The sequence below is a fragment of the Pyxicephalus adspersus genome, chromosome 8 (assembly GCF_032062135.1).
Source record: "Pyxicephalus adspersus chromosome 8, UCB_Pads_2.0, whole genome shotgun sequence".
Classification (NCBI taxonomy): Eukaryota; Metazoa; Chordata; class Amphibia; order Anura; family Pyxicephalidae; genus Pyxicephalus; species Pyxicephalus adspersus.
Genome location: NC_092865.1, coordinates 9,036,035 through 9,053,133, shown reverse-complemented (window position 1 = coordinate 9,053,133; position 17,099 = coordinate 9,036,035). Strand labels below are relative to the sequence as shown.

The window sequence follows — 17,099 nt, the reverse complement described above, 5'->3', positions numbered from 1 at the left end:
CAAAAAGCCTTTTGGAGTGAAAGGACAAAGTACACTAGAAATTGTCTTTGATTAACATGTGGCCACTGGCAAAGCTGAAATACTAAAAAAATGGTGCTGCTCTGAAAGGAAGTTAGAAAACAATACAAAAACACACATATACATTGATTTTATAGGTCAGTCCACTCCAAACACAACATTTCAGTTTTTTGGGGAATCAATGGGACTGGCTTCTTGTAGCTCTTAGGGAACAAAGGTAGGATATCTGCTGCAAAGTTCCTGGCTTTGCATCTGTAGATGTAGGAAATTATTTAAAAGAAAGCTAAGTGTTGAGATTAAGTTTCCCATAATGATCAAGCCAGATGGGCAGAGCTGGGAACTCATGGGCATTGGGTTCAGATGCCTCACCAATGTATAAGAAGCTAATTTAAGGTCGGTATTTGGAGCTGAAATATAATATTTGGCCAGGCTAGTCCTTCGAGGATGAGGCCAAGTAGATATTTCAGTACTGTGTGGCAAATGGCAAGTTAAATGGCATGTGCTAACAATATCTACTTCTTTTATAATCACTCCATGGTGAAATATTCCCAGCAGAATTCTTGTAACATGGCTATTCAAGGATAAACCATGTTATTACCCCACCCCAGATGGATTCTGCATACTTTAAATTGGCTACATTACAGCCATGTAGGTGGGTATGGAGCCACAATTTGCTGGGTGGAAATTTCAGCACTGGAGCCTATTAAAAATTTAGGAAGCAGAAATCAGCATCTACCTAGAAATTGGACTGATCCTTTAAGAAAAAGGGAACACAGAAAACAAAAGGGGTTATCTGAGTGGCCCAACATACTTACGTTGTAGAGAGGTATGTCTTGGTAGTGAGCTGACGGATGCATAGTATAACTCATGCTTTTGCCACCATGCATGCCCGCGAGCGATCCTGAGTGCAGCATGCCAAGGTTAATAGTGTTGTGCTTATAAGCGGCATTCTGAATGGAGGAGACAATGCGATGACAAGGTATGAACATACATGCTGAACTGACAGGGAAATATGAACAACATAGCAAAAGAAAGCCCACAGAGATACACTTGTGAAGCACATTCTGGGCCCCCAGGCTTGCAGACAAAGCATATTTTACACAGATACATAATACAAGAAAGACCAATACACTTACAGAACTGACATAGAGAGATCCATTCTGTTTAACTGCCTGCAAAAACCATGAGTGTGTTCTGTTAATCATGAAATCTTAAAATTGTACAAACAGAAAAAGTTGGAGCCAATGACTCACTGGTAGAACAGTTCAGGATAGAAGCGGATGCTTTGTTGCATAATTATTTTCTATAAGATTCCTTTTTTATAATATTGGAGAATGGCAGTTAGGAGAAGTTGTGAAGGTTGAGGACTAACTCCAGGTATATTACAAATGTGCCCTTGCCATGGGCTCCTCCAGCACTGCTGGGTTAATGATCATGGCAGATGGGTGGAGTTGGGATCTCTAGCGCTAATACTTCGGTGCTAGAATCCTGGAGTTCCTTGCTTATTTACGGGCTGGAGTTAACTTGATACAAAAATAGTAGTTTTGGCCAAAGTAATTTTTTTGAGGGTGAACTGCCCAGGGTAACAGTAAAAAGGAATTTTAACTTATCTCATCCATTCCTACCCGGGCAGCTGGTACCCCTCTCTTTTCTTTAACATTTCGGGTTGTGAGCAGGGAAGTTCTCCGGTAAAATTCTTTATTACCGGTCCCTGAAATGACTTTAGAAGCCTGTGATCACTGGACACAGCACATTGGAGAAGTGGCTTTGGGGGACAAAAGAAGGAAGAAGAACAAGGGAAGAGATATGTGAAGATCCCATTTTACTTGTATCCTGCTAAAAATGATAATTTGATATTGCAGTGGTGGGGGTCTTACTGCATGGGTAGCTTTGTAATTTATCTGGAGTTAGGTTTTAAATACAAAAGGCAAACTTATTTTTGAGCAAACTCCTGCCTGACAACCTATACCGAGACAGCTTACCCCCCATCATCGGCACCTGGGCCAATCAAACTGTGCATTCATGTGGGGTTAGAATTTATCTAAAGACATTTTGAGGTTTTTTATACAGTGGTGAGGGTTTAGTACATCTGTGATTTTGTTGCTATCTGTCTGTCTCTATTGGGTAAAATAACCTTCACTTTTTTTCAATGGTGCCCATTGTCAGGACTGAAGGTGAGGGAAAATCCAACACTTTAGGTTGTCATATAAAAAAGAGGGGACATTTTCTCCAGTGAAAATTCTTTGGGAGGGAATTTCCCAGTACTATTGAAGTGTTTCTTCTTCTTTTTTGTTGGTTCTACGAGAACCATCCTTTAAGAGGAAAACAGATAAAAACAACTTACAAGGCTTTTAACCAATCTTCACCATATCTAACACAAACACTAGTAAGTTTTTGATTCAGATACGCTTTACTAGAAATCATTTTCAGTACAGAAAACTGGCCAAGACCCATCCAAGACAACTGTATGACCAGAAAGGAGGCCAACTTGTGTGCCTTGTGGTAAATATTTTAAAAGCTTTTCATGTCACATCTGATGACCAGTTTTAGGAAGCTTGGCTTTGTGCTATTCCGTTTAGACATAAAGATACCTAATTATCAACTAAACAGAAATCCAAAGCCCATCATAAAAATGATGGTCAATTACAGTACTGCCATGGATTGGTAGGCATAACAGTATAAGATTTAAGTGATATTCAAAACCATGACTTTTATGGGGAAGGTTTGGTGAAATATCATTACCATAATCATCATCATTGCAGGCTTAGTGAATGTACTATTAGGCTGCCCCCTAATTTTTTTTCCTAGAAGGGCTCATATTTTGTTTGAATAAGGAATAAAATGACTGGAATTCCATAATGTTGGAAAAAAAAGATTTCTATGACTGATTGTAGGAAGTAACTTTGCCAACTCTTGTATGGTAGCCATGGTTGACAATTGAAGCATATTTTGATGTAATAATGGCTCTGCCCATTATATTTAAAAGAGGTTAAAGAAATCTATATTTTTTGAGTGAGGGAGGATTTATAATGGCATGTCAAGCCATATGCCTTCTATTTGTTGTGTTACACCCTAAACCATGAAAAATAGAACTAATCATTGGATCATGATTGTATAGTGTAAAAAAGTATTCACTAACCAGCTTTATGTCAAAACACTGAAAATTAAAATATCAAAAACACATCAGAAAATGGCAGTAAAATGCCGAAACAAAATTCATTAGCATCAGGTGGTATTCCTGTGGTCCTCAAAGGCAACAAAGTTAAAAGTAACAACTTATGTGCATTCAAACTCAAAGCTTTTGTGTATTGTAGATCTGCAATTTCCTTTTTTGTTTTTCTAAGGCTACGTACACAAGTCAGATGAATCTCATCCGATAGTCACCTCAGGGCTAGTATCGGACAAGAATCTGGCATGTGTACAACACTCGTTGTTTGTCATTCATGGATCCATCCTGGTGGATCCACGAACGGCAAACAATTGTATTAGAAGTGAAGGGGAGAGAGCGCAGCAAGGTGCTGCTCTGTCATTCTCCCCTCTTCCCTCTCCATAGAGCAGAATGGCGCTGTATGTACAGAGCTCGTTCAGTCTTTTGTCGTTGGAAAGGATCATGAAAGAACCTTTTCAATGACAATTATTGAACGTGTGTATGTAGTCTAAGTGGTTTCTTGAAAAATGAAAACCTTGTACCCTGATGGATTTCCAAGGTTCTTTTGAGAAACTACTTCTATCCTTGTTCACTTACAACTTAATAATAATAAATAATAGGTAGGAGAGCCAAAAGGAATGATTTACTATAATAGTTTTGGCTGTTTGCCTAGAAGCATAAATGATCACCTTGCAAAAGTTTTTTTACTTTGCTAAGTGAATGGGATGAAAAATCGTTTTGGGGAAAATACCCAATTTTGTGCAAGGAAATCTAAAAAAACTGGATCTTCCATTGCCTACATCCAGTGAATTCATATACGCCATGTATTAAATGGCTACCAACTGGGCTTCCAAGGCCAAGATTACACATAAGTCTCTCTTAAAGAGGCTCAAATATGAAGAATAACTTTTGGACAATGCGATGATTTAACTGTGCAGTTAGTGGAAATGTGACTTGGGAAGTTAGAAGATCCAACATTTGGTCCTTATTTTTTTCTTAACGTTGGGCATCTAGAGTTATCAAAATGTAAAACCATTATATTGCATGTGCTGACGAGTTATGGATCTCATTAAAGCAATGTTATAAATCCATTACCATCTTCTGTTTTTGAAGGTATAGAAAAAAATAATCATATACAAATATGTGACCATACCCTGTCCAATCTTCTAGCTTCTATGTGTCTAAGTAGCTGTTGTCTCCAGTCCGGTGGCATTTTGTTACAGCCGTCATCTACTTTTCCCTGGTTTTGCCGTGCCTTCATTTCACCGTCTGATGACTTGTCACCATAGTTCAGCAAATTGTAATCAGATGGTATCTTTTCCAGAAGCGCTGCCATTGTTGGCCTTGCAGAAACAGGTCGTGTTTGAGCAGTTCCATAAGTTTCTGTGCTGTAACTTCTGGCGGACAATGGCCTCCTCTGCGTCAAGGTTTTCACTTGATAACTGCTTCCTTGAGGTTTCATGTCTGGATATGAAGTATGGTCATCGTCGTACCGACCATTTCTTTTCAAGAACTGGGATTCAGCCACTGACATGCTGCTTTGTCGTTCAATAGCCCCGAGGAAGGGTGCCCTGCCGTACCGATCTGTCTGAGGGATTTCATGAGGCTCACTCACTCTCCTATACATAGACATCTCGGTGGCACTTACCAATGAATCTGCTCTTTTCAAAAACCCCGGCCTTGAAGTTTGACTTGTAAACTGAGGTGGAATAGAATTTTCATTGACTGAGGGTTGAGAAAAGGAGAACATTTGTTCCATTGGTGGGTATCCCCTATAGGCTCTTGGACTGATCAAGTCTTTAGCCATGGTTTTTGTTTGCTGTGAAGAGTAGTCAGGGTTATATGAGAATGGAGGCGGTACTCTCTTTTCCTGTTTAACTTCAACTGCACCCTGCGGGTTAAAACTTTGGTCAAACTGATACACTTTTTTTGCAACGGGTTTCTGTTGCTGTCCTCTGCTGGTTCCATAACCCAATAATTCATCATCAAGCATTGGCACAGATTGACTTCTAGACATACTGTGCTCCTGCATCATTCCCAAATCAGGTCTGTCATGGCTTCCTTGCATGATATTTCTAGGATCATAGTTTTGCAAAGGTATATTGTAGACCTTGAATGCACCAATGTCTATTTCATCTATACTCTGAGACTTTTTAAACCTGCCCGTCTTCAAGTCCTTCATGAGTGGCGAAAGCCTTTCTGTACTCTTGCTCACCGATATGGTATTTTTGGCAGACTCTGGGCGACAGTGGCCATGTGAAAATACATTCCCAATGTTTCGATTGGAGCCTGTATCATGAAATTCCCAAGGTGGAGTTGAGGAGAATGTGTTTGGGTTCTCTAAGGACTGTGGCTTATGTTCTTTCCTTTCTGGCAATGGACTGTTTACAGGGGTAGTTTCAAGTTTAGAAGGAAAAGCCGTTCTGTCTTCAAATGGACTGGGAGTTCTAGTCCAATTTTGCCAAGGGTTACTAGGAGATACATCAGATTCTTGAGTGTTTCTTTGCGTTGGCTGCTCAAGCTCCAAAGGAATGCCAACAATTCGATCCTGCCTGATCAACGGCCGTCTTCCATGAGCTGATGTACTTCTTGATTTCGAATTCAGCATTGGATTACCTCCTGAACTGTCCACTGTGTTTTCCTCAGCTACAAATCCAGTGTTATCGTAATGTGAACTGTTGTTCCAATTCTCAGTGAATGAGTCGTTGAGGTTCTGCCGGTCATTTCGTTGCTGTAGATTGCCCATGGGTGCCGTTTCCCGCTGGCTCAATAATGGCTTTGATTCTATCTGCTGTGGGAAGGACTGAGTTAGCCTAAGAAAAAGGAAAAAGAAGTGTTACATCATGAGTTTAAAAAATGTTTTAGTTTATATTGTGCATGAATAAAAGTATAAAAGTGTAAATCAAACAACAATCAATTACTTCAGTTTAATTTAGACATCTGTGGGCTTGAGACCCTATGGCTTACAATATTTAGCCCTCTCTTTCACCAATATCTTAGCAAGTTAAATGCCCTGAGAGGTAACAATTTTCAATTTGGGTTTTAATTGATTAGAGATGCAATGTCATATTCCAGATTGGTCATTTGGTTTAAGCACAACTGCAGTTAAGAGTATTCCTTGCACAGCACAGGGTTACCTGTTTAGTTTTTTAGGGGGGAGGGAATAAGGTGTATGTACTGTACCTTATTCTTTGCTCCCACACACATTTATCTAAGCTTTTTTTTCAATTTTAATCCTCTGTTTTTGCTTAGATAGCTTTTGATTGGGTAATCTGTCTCACATGTAAGGCTATTTATGTCTGATGCTCAAGGAGCATTTGTGACAAGTATGAAGGGTGGAAAAAGAATGATAATCATCACACCAAACTATTAATCATCTTGGCAGTTTCAATATCGACTGCTACAGAAATAGATCCACACTGTCCTAAAGACATGGCATACTGTCCATACTCTATTTGGTGCAGCAAAAGACAGTAAATCTCACCCCCTATCAGTTTTACTAATAGTTACAGTACATATTGCTCAGTTTGCATTCCGTGCAGCAGTGGCTGGGGTTTTTACACTACTCCTCCAGTACTGGAAAAAGGTGCTCCATATAGAATGATAGCTCCTGGGTTATGATGTTATTATATTAGAAGGAGGGTTTTACATTGCAAATTTAGCATTTAGTGATCTTGCTGTTTTATGTTTAAGTCCTCTCCCTAAAAAATGGAGCCTATTAACAGGGGGAATTGGCGGCCATCACTTGGTGCGCTGGGGAAGCGGACATGCACAGAGGTCAAGAAGAAGTCAAAGGGCAAAGTAAACTATAAGGGATGGAAAGGAGTGGAGGAAAAGAGTATATAAGGGGGGAAGTAAGAAGAAGGAACATTCAATTAAGAAGAACCTGGACAGCTTCTCTCTCTCCCTGGTGTGAGTAGTTTTAAGAGGTGGTTGATTTGGGTTCCTTGGGGGCAGAATGGTAGTGACTTTCATGGTGGTGGGAGGACCTTCCATAGGTGTAGCACCTCCTAAAGCAGTGGTGTTAAAAGGTTGACAGAGGTTCAGGAAGCTAAGGGTCTGCCGCACTGGTTTGGTTCAAGATGCCGAGAGGTGCGCCTAGGAGCAAGAGGATCCACTAGTTTAAAGGTGGACAATGTTGTTTTGAAAATTCGGCTTTGTTATGGGAGTTGTTGATGTGAATTTTAAATATACAGTTTTAAACATACAAATGTTGTGTTTAATAATAGGCCGTCAAGGCCAATTTCTTCCAAATCAATGGTCTGGGGATATTTTTTTTGGAACATTTCCGATTTTCATTCTGCACACATCACTAATAAAATATGAAGATTTAACAAACCTGTTACCCCACAATGAGCTATTTACTGCCTCCTTAGCTGATATCTGCACTTTGACACGTGCGTTTGAGGATCCTGATGATGCCTGTGAAGGAGAATAGTCGGAGTAGGTCCCTGAAGACACACTGTTGTGATGGTGTTTATCTACCTCCGACTCATCTGTAGACTCTGTGGGAATGAAACGCATCCTTAAACAGAATAATTGCTTGATAATGTTTAAATTCCTACTAGTTAAAGTTACTTATCAGCTTGTTTTGATATGAAAAGAGCCATATAATAAAAAGGTATGAAAAAAAGTAAGGCAAGCCAACCTTTTTTATCTTTTCCTAGAAGAACCAGTTTCGGAGGGTACAGTGGTGCCTCGATTAATGAGGGACGGAGTTCGGCCATTCGCATTTCTGTTGGGCGATGTCCAAAGGGCTCCTGAAAAGACAGAGATCTTTTTTGATTGTCCTGCACCATGCTTGTTCATCTTAAAATAGGGGGAAAATCTCAACCATCCAAGGACTTTGGGTGTAACTGGTCATCTCTCCTCACCAGGGCCCAAAAGGTCTCAAAGATCACCAGAACTATGCTACTTTAGCCGAAGTCACCAAATGTACCTGCAATGAGTCCTAGTAGCGGGGGACAAGTTGGGGGGTTCTGTATTTCAATGAAAAAGTTAGGTACCTCAGATCTTTCTGGATGCTCTTCTTTTTCCTTCCTTTTAGGGACGTCCAAAGAATAACTGCGGATATTACCCGATTCAGACATTTGGCTCTTCTGGAATTCTTTATGTTCCCTGTTTGACACCTGAATGTGCAATATTGTGTTAGAACAAAAAAGTGTGACATGAAACTGTTTTATTCTTACATACTAATAATGAGTTCAAAAAAGGAATCTCACCCCAAATGGTTCAATAGTATCAGAGGTGGAGTAATGTTTTAATTGATTTTTGTAGCCCTTTTCAACCACTAATGATACTAGGCCAAGACTGTGCCTAAGCCTTGACTATTCCCCAAGATGAGATCCAATTCCATGACTCTTGGATCTTTGCCATCCCTACACTCAAACTTTGTCATTTTTTTTTGTAAAAGCCAATGGGCAGAAGAGGCTTTGGATAGATGGTGGGAAGAGACAGGGCTTAACATAAACTTAACATAAAAATCTTGAGGATCCATTATTAGCCTAGGCATATTTGCCAAGGCAACTCAGCACACACTTTTCAACAACCCAACTCCACTCCTCTCAGTTTTTAGGACTAGCACCAAGACTTACAGTTTTCGAAAGGTGCCTGCAAATTAACTTTTTTGAAACTTTACAAAAGTTTTGGGCCAAATCATATTTTAATGCAAAAAGCTAGTAGGTTTTGAAAGCAATTGTCTATTTACCTCCGATTTCATCTCCTTAGCGGACATAGGCCACTTATGCTCATATTTTTCCTTGAGGTTTTGCTCCGAGCTTGGTGTAGGAGTTGGAATAGAATTCTCCAGAGAGGAGCTATGACTTTTCCCCACCATGTTCTGGACTGACTTTACCATGTTCTTTAGATCTTCTGGATATGGGGTTGGATACCTCTTCAAATTGATCTCAACCTGAATTGCAAGAAGTATAGCATTTAAAATACTTTTAAAAATGTAGCTTTAAAGTGAACCTGTATAAAAGATCTGAATAGGTACCAGGAGATAGTAGCTTGATCAGTCATAAAGTAGCACATCAGTCACAATACTGCAACAAGCACTTTCATGGTCAAGAATATAGACTTTTTGATGGGTGTTGTTTGCATTAGAATACGCAAGTTCCCCACGTGCCTAGGACTACTGACGCATTCATATTGACATATAGCAACATAGATTGTAGTAGACCTGGAGAATTTTTACCAGGGAAGGTTCATTGTACCAATAGTGGGAGTTCCCAACCTCTAGGACAATGATAGTTTGTTGCAAAGGAGTTAAGTGTCAGTTTAAAAAAGAGCAACAACATTCATACCTAGTATTAAAGACTCTACAGGGTCCTTGAAGACAGACAATGTTCCTACAGGTTCTTCTAGGCCAGTAGACAGGATAGTGGAATATCTTAGAGACTCGGGTATGCCAGGAATTTCCGAGGACATCTCGGACATCCTGGATAAGCCAAACTTGTTTATTGAACTGCAGACGACCATACGATGGGCCCTCATCTAGTCAATACCGGACATAAGGCTGCTATCAGTAACAAGTACCAAGAGACTAACTACAAACTGCTGACCTGCTGGTACAGAACACCCGCTAAACTTGCGAAAATATAACTTCACACTGATGATAGGTGCTGGAGATGCAAAGCTGCTTTGGGCACGCTTCTGCACATTTTTTAGGAGTGTCCTGTGTTGGCGAGTTATTGGAAAAAAGTCGCTGAAATTTTACATGAACTTACGGGCATTGACATAACAAACAGACCGGAGTTGGGTCTTCATTATGTTTTCAATATGTCTAGAAAAAGGTATAAACACTCAATCTTGCGCCATTTGCTTAATGTTGCTAAGGCGTGTACACCAGCATGTTGGAAACAGGAGAACCCCCCAACTGTTGGTCAATGGCTAGAGTGCAAGACATCTACATTATGGAGGAATTATTGACACTAGGAACTGGAAAGGCAGAGAAGTTCTCTCCAACCATGTTTTACTGGATTCTGTATTGTACAACTCTGGAGTTTGGTAGGTTGCTACCTCCAACCACGACCGGGTGAACAGGTTGATCCAAAACATATTGGAGTTTTATATAGTGTGGAAAGTAAATGGCATCTTTTCTTGATGATGGATTGCCGATGATCTCCCCCCCCCCCTTTTTTTCTTCCCTCTTTTATTTTTGTTTTCCCTGTTTATCATACAAAATGGTAAAAAAAAACAATTACAGGGGTTCGCTATGTGAAGTTCAATGTATATCTAACCCCGCATTTCTCATGTTAGATGTACACAGTTTAAATGTAATATTTTGTAAAAGGTGTAATTGTATAATCGTGCTTGTTTCTCAATAAACATTTATATATATATATATATATATATATATATATATATAAAAAGTGTCAGTTTAATAGTTTATTCATTCAGGGTGAAGAATTGCCTAATAGCACAAACATATGCATAAAACCAAGTATCAAATATTCATAACATCATATCTAGGCTCATATTTGGTGCATGCTTCATAATCATCCTGTGCCATATTTAGGCAAGAGAGGGGCAATCTCAGTACCCAACGCGTTTCGCTATTCAGCTTCTTCGGGAGAGGTAGACATTGATGTGCCACATATGTTTGATGGTGCAGTTAGGATACGTTATCAGCCAACAAATTCAAGGAGAGGCTAGGTGTAAGGAACTTACCCGTCCTGCGAGCCCGCGGTGTCCCTGAGGATCCCAGCCACAGAGGGAGACGCCGCTGTAGCAGGCGGCATGGCCGAGGCTGCTGCTCTGCTCGCAGCTTGTCTCTCTCTGCAGGCGGAAGGATCCGTCCTGGCCAAACTGTTCAGCCAGGCAGCATCCCTTGTATCCCTTCAGATGTGGTTACTGAAACTCCTGCTCTCAGCACTCCTTTGCATTTGCAAAGTAGTGCACGTCCTAGGGGTGCTGTGGGAAGAGGTGCGCGTGCTACAATGTGTCCCTCTTGTACCCCCCGAGGGCGTGGCACTCGGTTACCTCGCCCCGGGGCGGGACATAGTTAGTTTGAATTCCCTGCGGCCGGATTCAGTGAGTCTCCTATCAGACGGCACCAGGTGGCGCAAGGTCATTGGCCATTTAAGGTGAGCCTGTCCTGTACACCATCACCCGCTATAAGCCTCTGTGAACACAGTGTGCTTGGGTGCGTCATTGTGTTGGTTAAGTTTGCCTGCTTTTGTCATCTCCATAGTGACCTGGTCTGAAGTTGACTCTGCTTGAACTCTGCCTGCCCTGACCTCGGATTGTTACTGACCATTCTGCCTGCTGCCAGCCCTGACCTCGGATTGTTCTTGACCTGTCTTTGCCCTACCCTCTTGTACTTTGCTTGTTTGGACTTAACCCTTGCTGTGCTTTATGACATTGAATAAAGCCTGATTGAAGGATATCTGGAGTTGGTTGTGGTTTGTGTGCCCAGGCGCATTACACTAGGAGTCCGAGTCTCAACAAGAAAAGATGAATTCAGAGGAACACCCGAATGGAGCTACAAGAGTTCTGCGGCCTAGTGGAGGATAGCATGGCAGGGGGTTAACCCCAGCATATAATTATGATTGGAGTGAGGTGCTATCAGAGCAAAGTTACAGGAAATATTCTCAGCGGTTAACCTGTTCCTTGCAACTCTGCTCTTCTTTTGTCTAAATATGGTGCAGGGTGATTATAAATCATGCACCAAATTATCAGCTTAGATATGTTATGAATATCTGATACTTAATTGTATGCATATGTATGTACTATTAGGAGATTAAATAAATTAATAAATAAAATATCGTTTTAAAGTTTTCTTAGTGGCTCACTCTGTGTGAGCTCTATTATATCTGCTGTTTATTGTATTGCTGTGTTCTGGCCAGGTGCATTGGGGTGTCCTTATCAACTGGCATTAGGGTGCATTGGCTAACATGCGTTGCAGCAATGTGAAGTTAAAATATACATTTTTTTTACATTGTTGCAGCATGAGGCAACCTAAATTTCGAGATGAATGTTCCTTTAAAAATAAGCTCTCATTAAAGGGCGACACAATCGTTCCGATCCTGTAGAGTCACAACGTACACGGATAATTTTCAGACGGAAACATTTTTTGTCTTTATAATCAGTATACTTAACACTAACACAGATTCTGTTCATTCTGAAATTTACATATGCTCTCATTTCCCCAGCCACATAAAAGACTTATCTGATTATTTATATCACAGAACGATTTCATAAACAGCGAGGTTTTCTTGGGTCGCTGTAATTTGTTGAGTCTCGTTATAGGTGAAAAAAAAGAAGTATTTAACTTGAAGTGTTCAATTAGATATCTTAACGTTCTAAAATTAATTCTATATTTAAATAAAGAGAGCATCGGTGAAGATTTAGGCAGGAATGCGTTGCCTAGGAAACTCCAGAGGAATTAAAGGGTAACTCTGTCTAAAGGATACTGCAAACATGTAAGGAGTTTTTATTTCTAGGCAATTCCAATGACAAAATATCTTCTGCTGAATTTATATTTCCTGTTTAGCCACTGATTGTCATTGCAAAACCAAATAATAGCATGATGCTTCCTGGATGATTTGCTTGTAATGTAGTATATAGAAGTAAAAGAATCTCTAGATGCAAAAGAGCTATACGTTCATTATGACCCTATGGTAGGGGGCTTTAGGAAGTAGGGATAGCTTTAGATTTGGGGGCCCCAGTGGATAATGTGGAGTCCCAACTGCGCAGCATTCCAGTTCCAACCACCAGTTCTATTCTGTCAATTGGGACCCCAAAGAAGTTGGAGGCCCTTGGGAATTATGAATTGGAAGCCTCAAATACACTGCACCAATGCCATTTTGTTGATTGGGACCTTGGTACATTTGAAGTGAGGGCCCCAAATGCACAGCATTCCAAATTCACTGCACCAATGCCATTCAGTCAATTGGGACCCTGGAGATGTTGTGGACCTTTGGCAAATATGAAATGAAAGCCAGAATTCCAGTTTCCTACACCAATGCAGTTCAGTAAATTGGGACCCTGGAGAAGTTGGGGGCCCTTGGGAATTATGAATTGGAAGCCCCAAATGCACAGAGTTCCAGCTTCTTGCTCCAATGCCATTCTTTCAGCTGGGACCCTGGAGAAGTTGGGGACCCTTGACAAATATGAAGTGAGGGCTGAAAATGCACAGAATTCCATTTCCTTGCACCAATGCCATTCTGTCAATTGGTGCCCTGTAGAACATGGTGGCCCTAGGTAATTCACATATTTATATGTATATATCACATATTTTGCGAGTTGATTACACTCTGAAGTTGGCTGCTTCATACCTGGAATGTGATTTACTATTTTTGTCTTCTGAATGTAAAAAGTATGTACACCGCATGGAAATGATTGATTTTTTCAACGTATCTAAATAGGAAAACGTTAGACGGGGCAATGCAAGCTTATGGAGCCACGGGTGTACTTACTTTTTCCACAGCACACCAATAAATCATATAGATATTGATAAATGATCAAATATACAAAACTGAATTTTAACCTTCATCTTTTGGCAAACACGCAATAAGAATACCAGACCCTGAAAATCTGAGGTTTAAATAACACAGCCCATCTGCATAATGCCTAAGGAGTTGTTAATCAATGGCATCTAATCTGAAACACCTGATTCTAATTTTAAAGATTTAAAGTGGTGATACTTTTTCCACATGACAAATCTGCATATTCATAATTTTCTATCATTAAAATGAATTCATCATGCAAATTTTATTTTTCATTTAATTATATCACTTTTATCTGTAGGTGCTGTTGAAGAGGAAATTTTACATCCTCCTATTCCAACGTCAATCATTCTCATGGGGGTGTACTTACTTTTTTACATAGCTTTGAAAAGGTAACTTAATCTTTCTCGAAAAGTGGCCTTACTAGCAACTCTGAAACAAAATAGCTACTTTCTAGCGAATATGGCTGTATGAAAAAAGACACTTGTCCATCAAGTTCAACAAAAAGTCAAAAATTAATAAATAAGGAATCCACAACTTCAGAAACCTGAACCCATAGATGTTCAAAGGAAATGCACATGAAGCCCTGTAAAGCATAGTTCACTTTTCTTCCAACAGAGAAGAAACTTCTGATTCCCTAAGGCATTTGAATACTCCCTGGAAGAACAAGCTATTATATATTTAATGTTATATATATTATTTTCAGAATTTTTTTAAGCTGGGTAGGAAGAAGCTGTAGGTGGGTAATGTGACCCAACTTTTTAGTAACCACCCAAAAGCAGCCGGGTGCTTATTGAAAAGTGCCGGGTGGTGCGCCCAGCTAAAAAGGGCTGGGGAGAACACTGATATATATTTAAAGCCAGTTAGATAGAGTATTTAAAAATGTATCAAGCGCTTGTTTAATAAATCTAAATTTTGCTAGAACTCGCTTCTATGGAAGTCTACATTTCATTTTCATAGCTGTAAAGAAGCCTTTACGTATGCAGAGATTAAACCTGTGGCCTATTGGTACTTGCAAAGACTCCTAAGGTCAAATTTACCTTTACACTAGGCAAAATATTTTTTCTTGGGGGTCGTGAGAAAAATCTAGTTTTACTTTATTCCTGGTTTCTTTATGCTTCCTTTTCTTAGCTGCACAACCAGTCCCACGAAGGCCTTTCTCTTCAAAATGTAAAATGTTTTTGAATTTTTTTATTATGTTCAAAACTGAATAATCAGCCCTAATTTTTTTTTATTAAATGAAATTGTGTATTGTTTTTGATGTTTACTAACTAAATATAAGGCAACAGCAACTATAGCTCCAGCTCCTTGATTTGAATTGCAGGATATGTGAAATTACACACTTAAAGAGAAGAATGGTCCAAACCACAGTCTCCACAATTCCCATTGAACAGATAGTGAGCATCTAACCCTTCAATCTGTCAGTAGGCAAACATGCTGGGCATTCTTACTGGAAAGTCAACCAAACCTGGTATTATGGAGACAAAGGGCCTGATTTATTAAATCTCTCCATGATTGGAAAATATAGACATCCATGGGAGAACCTGGGTGATCCAGCAAACCAAAAATTTTCTTAAATCTATTAGTTGGCAAATGTTTTCAATCCTGGCCTGGATCCATTATTTAGGCCCAAAGTGTACTAAATATGCATTTGTCAAATGAGAATTGTATGCAAATAATATTAAATTGAATGTTCAAAAAGAAATTACAGCACACCATCATGCAAAGAGCAGACTAATTCATACTTTATGAATGAATCCATTCAAAGAAAATATGTAAGAATATTTAAAACCGATCGGTTATTCCTGGGAATTCCTTGCTTGCTGGTAAGGCTGAATTCTGAGGACATTTCAGACCATATACACACAAAATCCAATATTTGCTATAGATTCCTAATACGTGCTTGCTAAAGGCAAAACTCGAAGTCCCTAGCAGAAATGGATTCGTCATTAGTCAGTTAACAATACACCAACCTTGACTTTTCCAGGGTTCTCTTCCTCTTCTTTCTTGTCCTCAAATTCGAATGCCACCGTCATCCTTTGCTGTCGTTGTTCCTCCCAGAGCGTGGGGTTAAAGCTATCGCTATCCGACTGGAAATCTGCAAATTAAAAGCCACAACCACAGTCACCCCCAAACATATAATAATAACATAGCCCAATGGTTAAGGTATTTACTGCTGACAAAAACACTCTTTTTCCATTGCAAATAGAGGAATGAAATAGTAAGATTACATCATCCATCCCCCACATTATTATAGTTCATAGCTCTCTAAGGAGTACATTTATGTCTTTGCTAAAAAAGCTTTAATAAACTATCAGTTCATTAATGGTTTACAACCGTCCAAAGAACGATTAAAGTATATGTAAACTCAATGACTATGATTTACCATGCTAATGTAATTTCAAAAAGTCAATTTCAGTATTTGTAATCTACTGCCAGGTAATCCCGCCATGAGGTCCTAGTTAAGACATCTACTGTTATGGAATGACTGAATTCTGTCTCCAAAAAATTTTTACTGCACACATCGGGCTATGCTGATGCACATTGCACAGGTATATTCTACTTTTGTCCCCAATATTAAAAAAAATCCTAAAAATGCCATGCAGCCAGGGGTGTGTCTAGCCATTTTGCTGCCCGAAGCAAACATGGATAGGCCAACCCCTCCCTGGCACAAATAACAAAGATTTACAAGGAAAGGTCAGCGGCATTTTCTAGACTTTTCCATCCAATATTGCTAAGCAGACAGGTATTGGTAAGGAGGATTGGCAGGCTGATGTCATGTAAGGCTGCTCAGCTTTGCTATTGGCTGAAAAAAGTTTCATCTTGGGTGGGCCGACACTGCCTCCTTTTTTTATCACCAAAATGCCACCCGAGGCAGAAGTCTCAATTGCCCTCATGGTCAGAACACCCATGAATGCAACAATTATTGGGCTGTATGAAGACAGAAAATGACTACGGTGGTTGCAGGATGTATCAAAGAATTTTTTAAAAAGGGTGAAAATAGTATTTTATTAAAAAAAAATTAATTAAATTTAGGGTTTACTTCTGAACATTACTATGAGGGAACCTAGAGGTCTCTAACACAGCATTTTCTAACACCACCAACCCTAAATCCCCGGCTTTTCTAACATGCCACTTCCGGGAATGGTCAAGATTTGTCTCATCTACTAACGTTTTTGCATGTTCTTATCGGCCCATAAGCATGATGGGCAGCCCTACTGACCACTATACATGGGAGGGGTGGATAACCTTTAAGGACCACTTAACCATCCAAAATTGGTACATAGTGGTCCAGTGGAGGGCCCAGAATTTAAAGGAGTCATCTATAGATATGCAGTTTAGTGCATTGCCACGTTCAACCCCTTCATTTTAATGCTTTGTACAGATTCCTTCTAAATATAGGCTTGCATCTGTACAAATATGAAAACACAAATTCTCTTCAGAACAGAACATTCCACTCATAAATTGTTAAGCTGAATAGA

The 17,099-nt window shown here is 39.7% G+C and overlaps 1 protein-coding gene across 5 annotated transcripts in view; it reads right to left on the bottom strand.

Annotated features, from left to right (window-relative positions):
- The window catches only part of LRRC7 (leucine rich repeat containing 7), a 220,312-nt gene that overhangs the window by 42,231 nt on the left and 160,982 nt on the right, over positions 1-17,099 (bottom strand). For 3 of the 5 annotated variants that reach the window (XM_072419463.1, XM_072419459.1, XM_072419461.1), the window contains 7 exons: positions 15,591-15,715; positions 8,874-9,077; positions 8,173-8,295; positions 7,815-7,926; positions 7,506-7,671; positions 4,320-5,979; positions 834-968 (listed from right to left, as the gene is read on the bottom strand). In XM_072419463.1, coding sequence (XP_072275564.1) covers positions 834-968; positions 4,320-5,979; positions 7,506-7,671; positions 7,815-7,926; positions 8,173-8,295; positions 8,874-9,077; positions 15,591-15,715 — 2,525 coding nt within the window. The remainder of the gene's footprint in view (positions 1-833; positions 969-4,319; positions 5,980-7,505; positions 7,672-7,814; positions 7,927-8,172; positions 8,296-8,873; positions 9,078-15,590; positions 15,716-17,099) is intronic. The other 2 variants (XM_072419460.1, XM_072419462.1) reach the window with 2 other exon arrangements.